Consider the following 6,000-nt stretch of genomic DNA (forward strand, 5'->3'; position numbering starts at 1 on the left):
TAAAAACATTTCCAAGTGTGAGGCTCTTCTGCAAAGACTGATTTAATTAGTCTGCTGTTGTACTCCAGCCTTGAGTTTGTGAAAGCTCAAAGGTGTTTCTAATGTGTACAGGATCAAATCATTGCTTCTCAAACTTTAACATAAATTATCTGACAATCTTGTTAAAATTCACATAATTCTTCCCTAGGTCTTGGGTGGGGCCTGGATTCTGCATTTCTAACAAGCTCTCTGATGAAGGCTCTGATGCTGCTAGCCCAGGATGACACTCTGAGTAGCAAGAGATTAATGATCCATAACAGTGGTTCCCAACCATCAGTGCTCATCAGAATTACCCTGCTGCTTGTTGAAGATGCAGGTTGGGACCTGCGTCTCGCCCTCACAAATTCTGTTTCACTTCCTTTAGGGAGGGACCAAGAGAATCACTGACCTGTAATGTCTATTTCAACCTGAAAATCCCATGGCAATGCTAATTTTGTGATTTTATATTATGACCTCCCTCCTAGTTCAGTTGTTCAGTAAAATAAATTACACAATCTGAAGTTGAGTATGTGAGATATCATTGTCAGAACTGAAAGATGGTGGTTTCAAGTGGTGTGATGTCAATTCCCGGCTGACCTTCATGACATGTGTATCTCCAGCCACCAGAATTCTCCACTTGAGTTAATGGAGTCCTTCAAAGAACTCCCTCTGTGTGAGCAGGATTTACTCCTAACAAAACACTCACAGATTAATTGGGACAGCATCCTTCACCAAGGGGAGATGAACAAATGATGCTAGGCTTTTTTCTGCTCTCTGCAACACATCGTGTATCTAAAGCAGAATCCCTGGAGACATGGGCTCATCTTCCTGACCTTGGGATCACACCAAGGACAAGTGATGGTGGGAGAAAATAACAAGCTATGTTACTCAGCAAAGCAGTCAACCAACTTTTGAAAATCTCTGGGACTTCCAGAAGAAGTAGCCCCAAATTAGATTGAATAGCTTTTTTTCCTTCTTTTTCTTCTTCTCACTTTCCTGCATTTTTCTTGCTCTTACTAGCCAGAATAATCCTCATCTTACGGACAGGCTCTTACCACTTTACAAGAAAAATTAAAAAACTGTATTAGAGTCAAAAATGTAATCCTGGTGTTATTGCTTTGGATAAACATTTTGCATGTTATTAACATAAAAGGGGTTGGTTTCCAAGAAGTTTATGAATTTGTAAATAAGTTGGTATAAAAATAGTAATATGGAAAATGAGAGGAACTCTTAGTTTCTTGCTTTCCCCTTTAAAAGTATTTGCACCTGTAAGAACATTTGATCAATCTGTAGAAATATCTATATGAACTCTAGTATGGACAACTCAAAAAGGTAATCATCACACACCAGCTTAGCTGACCATGTCCTAGGTCACTCATGTTACAGAAGAAGGTATCAAACTATGGCTACTTGACCTTACTAACATCCTTCTGTTCCTGGGTTGGGCTGATCAAATAGAAAGCCACCATGCATTTGTGATTCAGCAACAGCACATGGCCCCACTTGCCTCAAATGCCTTTTTCAAGAGCCAGCTCCCATGCTGGCCTCCTTCCCCTGGTCCCCAGGCCTCTTCCCTTTCATTTGGAGTAATTTATCAGACCTCAGGGCTTGTTATCTAGGGAAGACTGTGGCATGTGTTCTGAGTGGAAGGAAGCAGCTGTGAAGGAGCTGGAGCGACGCAGTGAGAAGCCCCACATTACAGTGACAGTGGAGGCCTGGAAAGGAGACTCTGGTGGTGACTAGGCCTTGGTGCTGGGGCTCTGGATAAGGTGTTGGGAGGAAAGGGGCTCTTATCTCCAAGTGAAAGGAAAGACTAGTTAGACAGGGAGTACCAAGACAAACTTCTATTATTTTTCAGTTTTTCTCTGAGTTATATTTTGATGAGGTAAGGAAATGATCACTGTGCTCTAACATTTATTTTTAAAAAGTTGACCAAAAATAGGAAGTTAAATTCCTATCAGCCCATATTTATTTGCAAGGCAGTGGCTTCCTTTGATATCTCAAGTGGAGGAGAGATGGCCTTTTGCCAGGGATGTTTATTTTATTGATTTGCTTATGTATGGCATCTCCTAGGTTGCAAAAACTGTTTTAAGCTCTTTGAAATCTTACCTCATTAATGCACTTAACGACTTATAAATTAGGCACTATTATTTGCAGAGGGGGGAACTGAAGATCAAAGAGGTTATTTTGCCCAGATTCACTGTGTCAGACCCAGGATTTGAACCTAGGCAGTCAGGGTTAAGGGTGTTACCCTGGACCACTGTATTATCTTGTCTCTAATATGAAGGAGAGTGCTCCTGTTCTGGGGTGGAAAGAGGGAAACTGGACTGGATGAACTGTTTCTTAAATGTTCCCTAGACTGGTGTGCCTACTAGATCATCATCATTGGAACTCTTGCTTAAAATTCAAACTCCTAGGCTTTACACCTGGATTTCTGATTTTAAAAGTCTGGGATTTTTTGGAAATAGACCTAGATGATGTTCAGGGAACCTCCAGTCTTACTACAAGTTCAAAATTCTTTGATTGAAACATCATTCTTATTACCCTAAAATGAATGTCATATCAGAAAGCAGCAGTAGCTTATGCTACCACCTCCCATACATTCTCTAGTCATTCCAACTCTGGTGTCTAAACCTGTCACTGATGGTGACAATTCTGACCACTCCACCCCCAGCTCCATCTGCTGACAACTACCAGGCTGCCTTGAGTCCTCTGAGACTCCCACACCCTGCATTTTTTCCTTCCGTTAAAAACCCAAAGACTAGTCTCCTTAAATGTTTAAACTATTTCTATTGCAAGGCAAAATGGACAAGTTTATTATCTACAATTAATTTCTTTTGTTCTCCTTTGCTTTGTTCTGCCAAGTTATGCTGCTCAAGTGGGTGACTCCACCATCAAACATTATTCTCCCATTCGCTCTGAATGGCCCGGACCCAGCAATGTTTAAACATGGGACAGGAGATGGGATTGAGCCCTGCCTCGGTCCCCTTTCCCTTTTGTCCTCCATTCACCATTGTTTCTGATATCTTCTTACTTGCAGACCCAGAGGATGCTGGAGGTTGTGGCCAGCCTGTACCCTTCTCCTACTTCAGTAACATTTTCATGTCTTTTTAAGCAGTTGGGAGTAGCAATGCTAGTTACAGACAGCCAGAGGGGTGAGAAGAATTAGCTATCATACCACTTTTGTGAATTTAAGCTCTGCTGATGAGTGCGCTGACGGAAACAGATAAACCAGATAAATTCTAACTATGTTGGACTTTAAGAAGATTGGATCACACCCAGAAAAATGGAAACAGAGAAGGAGGAGGCTTGCAAGCCCTCAAGGTTGCCATGAGAAATTGGTTTGAGAGTGAGGTGAAACCCACTTAGAAGACACCACTAGAAAAGCCAAGGCAAATATTGTCAGTGTTCTACATGAAGTACTGTGACCCCTCAGAATGAAACAAGCCAGCATTGTCAAAATGGCATTTCCTTCTCAGCTCTGCCTTGTGGCTTCCAAGAATTCAACTACTTTTCTATTTAGGAATATAGGCATTGCCTTGCTCCTCAGCATATCAGCTGTACCATTTGAGATATGCTCAGCATCAAGTTGCTTTGTCTGAATACCCTAACTATTCTATGGGAAAGAGGAAACATAAAATATGCTATAAAATTCTCCTGCCTCCCAGGAGATTCCACAAAACAATCCGGCTTTCTGTACTGTAATGTGGTGGGATAACATCCTAAATGTACCCTTGAACAGATGAGTGAGCAAACTGGAGCCTAGCTGACCATCTTGAAATATTAAATAAAAATGCACACATCAGCAACACTTCACAACAGGCACGCTCCTTACTATTCCCCGGTTGCAGTTAATTCCTTGAGGCAGTGGCTGCGTTCATCTAAAATAGATAAGGCAGCTGCAGAAGCTCAAAGCTGATCTCCGGAGCCTCTAATCCAGCTGGATTTCAGTCAGATAGGTCAGGGTGCCCTAGGTCTCTTCAGGTGCAGTGCCTGCAAACTGAACCTTTTCCAGGGGTAAAAGCATGCTTGATGCCTTTCGAACTTAACCTTTTCTCTCCTTCTCCCATTTTATTTATTACCTTGAGCTCCTTGACTGTAGAAGAATCTTTGAGCCGACTCAACATCCAAGAGTCTATGAGCAGACTCCACATCCAGAAAATAATCCATTTTGGGATAATCCATCTTTGATATTTCAAAAACAGAGTTTTAAGACAAAATAGTCACTTGTATGCCTATGAAAGAGGAAAACAACTCACAGTATTTTAGACTGTCAAAGAGATTTTTAAAGCCCTGAACATGCATATTCAGTGTATATATAATTATACATGTATATACTGTATATTTAAATTATTCCATGACAATATCCCATTATTTGACTGACATATCCAATTCTAAAGCTACCCTTCAACATAGCTTTCTTACTGTATGAGAAAATGCCACATTTAACTAACATTCATTTAAAGTAACATATTCCACTCAGAGAAAAAACATGATCCAGTCTAAAGAGAGATGGCATACCGGTCTTTCCTTGTGGTATATTAACTGGAAAATATACTGTTAAATTCATATGCTATCTGTTATTTGAAGGTCTGTCTGATAAATGGCATCATTAAGTGTCAGCCTTTCTTAATATTGATCCTCAACTGATCTAGAGAGTTCCGATTCCCCTTGAGCAACAAGAACAGCCTGGGAATCAGAGCCTCCACTTAGAGATGCTTTGCATTTATGACACATGCTGACATGTTTGCTGTAAAATGCCTTGAATCCCTTCCTTTATAGAGATTCCTTCCAGCACATTTTATAAAATGCTGCAGGATTATTACCTGCTTGTCCCTGACATAGGCTGCTTTTAAGAAAGAATTTTATAGAGCAGTGACAATTACTTCAGAGTTACAAAGATCCCCACAATATTATCATGCACTAGTCTGTCAGGAAGCTCATATACTTCACTAAAAACATTCTGCTTTTTGGGTTCTTTCGAGCATTTGCAGCCTTTCCCTGACACTTGCACAGATGAACTATATTCTGTTTATGCAGGATGTTTTTTTGAAAGAATCAACAAGGCAAAGTCATTAAAATCAAGCTTAGAAAGCTAACCCAGCTATTTCTCTTTCTAACAGCGCACAATTTTAATTTAGGAGACCAAGTCTGGTAAGAGGAAACTTTAATAAATACCCAAAGGTACCCCAACAACAAATCATACTTACTGCAAAAAGAAAACAAAAACCAATGGCTAACTGCTGGCAATAAAAACAAGAGCAATTTCATCCAGAGAGTCTTTGATCTCACTAAATATTCCCGGTGGAAGTAAACAATTTTGATTTTTTTATTAGAATGGCAATGAATAACATATTCCATCCACTGGACTTGCTTTTATCAAATAAAATGGCCCAGTACACGTTACCTTAGCAACAGAAGGTGACGCCAGCCTTAGCCTCTTTGTATCCTCCACTGTGAAAGAAGAAAATGACCAGTTTCCTATGTAAAACTTTGGCAGAAAACCATCCCCATCAAAATCTACATGTAACTGTCACGTGGATCCATTCTCCATTCCCTTGTCTCCGCCCATCTCTTATGCAGAGAAGTGTCATAATCACTAAAATAAGGATTTTTGATTTAGTGATTTATTTTTATAGCCTTAAGTCCCAGTTTGACTTGTAATGACAACAGAATTATATGATTAAATAGTTAATATGATAAGAAAGTTGTGTAGACATTGTTGAGGGTACCAGTTCTTACCCTAATGCTGTCTGGGGTGGTAGGGAAAGGTCATTTTAGCTGGCACATGTTAAATATTCTCCTGTTATAATTATTACAAAGATCAGCCATCGGCATCTAGGCTGAAAATAACTCTCTTGCCTTCTGTGAATCAGTCACTGGAAGACGCTTAAAAAGCTCTCTGAAATTTCCAAGCTATCAAAAGAAGCATTGTAACATAAATCTTTTGTCCTGCATCCGCACCCCAACCCCCACCAACAG

At 40.1% G+C, this 6,000-nt stretch overlaps 1 protein-coding gene across 2 annotated transcripts in view; it reads right to left on the reverse strand.

The window, feature by feature from the left end:
* Window positions 1-4,248, reverse strand: part of PHACTR1 (phosphatase and actin regulator 1) — a 521,513-nt gene extending 517,265 nt beyond the window's left edge. Inside the window, exon 1 of one of the 2 annotated variants that reach the window (XM_024565400.3) lies at window positions 4,101-4,248. In XM_024565400.3, the coding sequence (XP_024421168.1) occupies window positions 4,101-4,203 (103 nt within the window). In that variant the 5' untranslated portion in view covers window positions 4,204-4,248. The remainder of the gene's footprint in view (window positions 1-4,100) is intronic. The other variant, XM_024565398.3, reaches the window with a different exon arrangement.
* Between the last annotated feature and the right edge of the window lie 1,752 nt (window positions 4,249-6,000).

This window comes from Desmodus rotundus, chromosome 3 (assembly GCF_022682495.2).
Source record: "Desmodus rotundus isolate HL8 chromosome 3, HLdesRot8A.1, whole genome shotgun sequence".
Classification (NCBI taxonomy): Eukaryota; Metazoa; Chordata; class Mammalia; order Chiroptera; family Phyllostomidae; genus Desmodus; species Desmodus rotundus.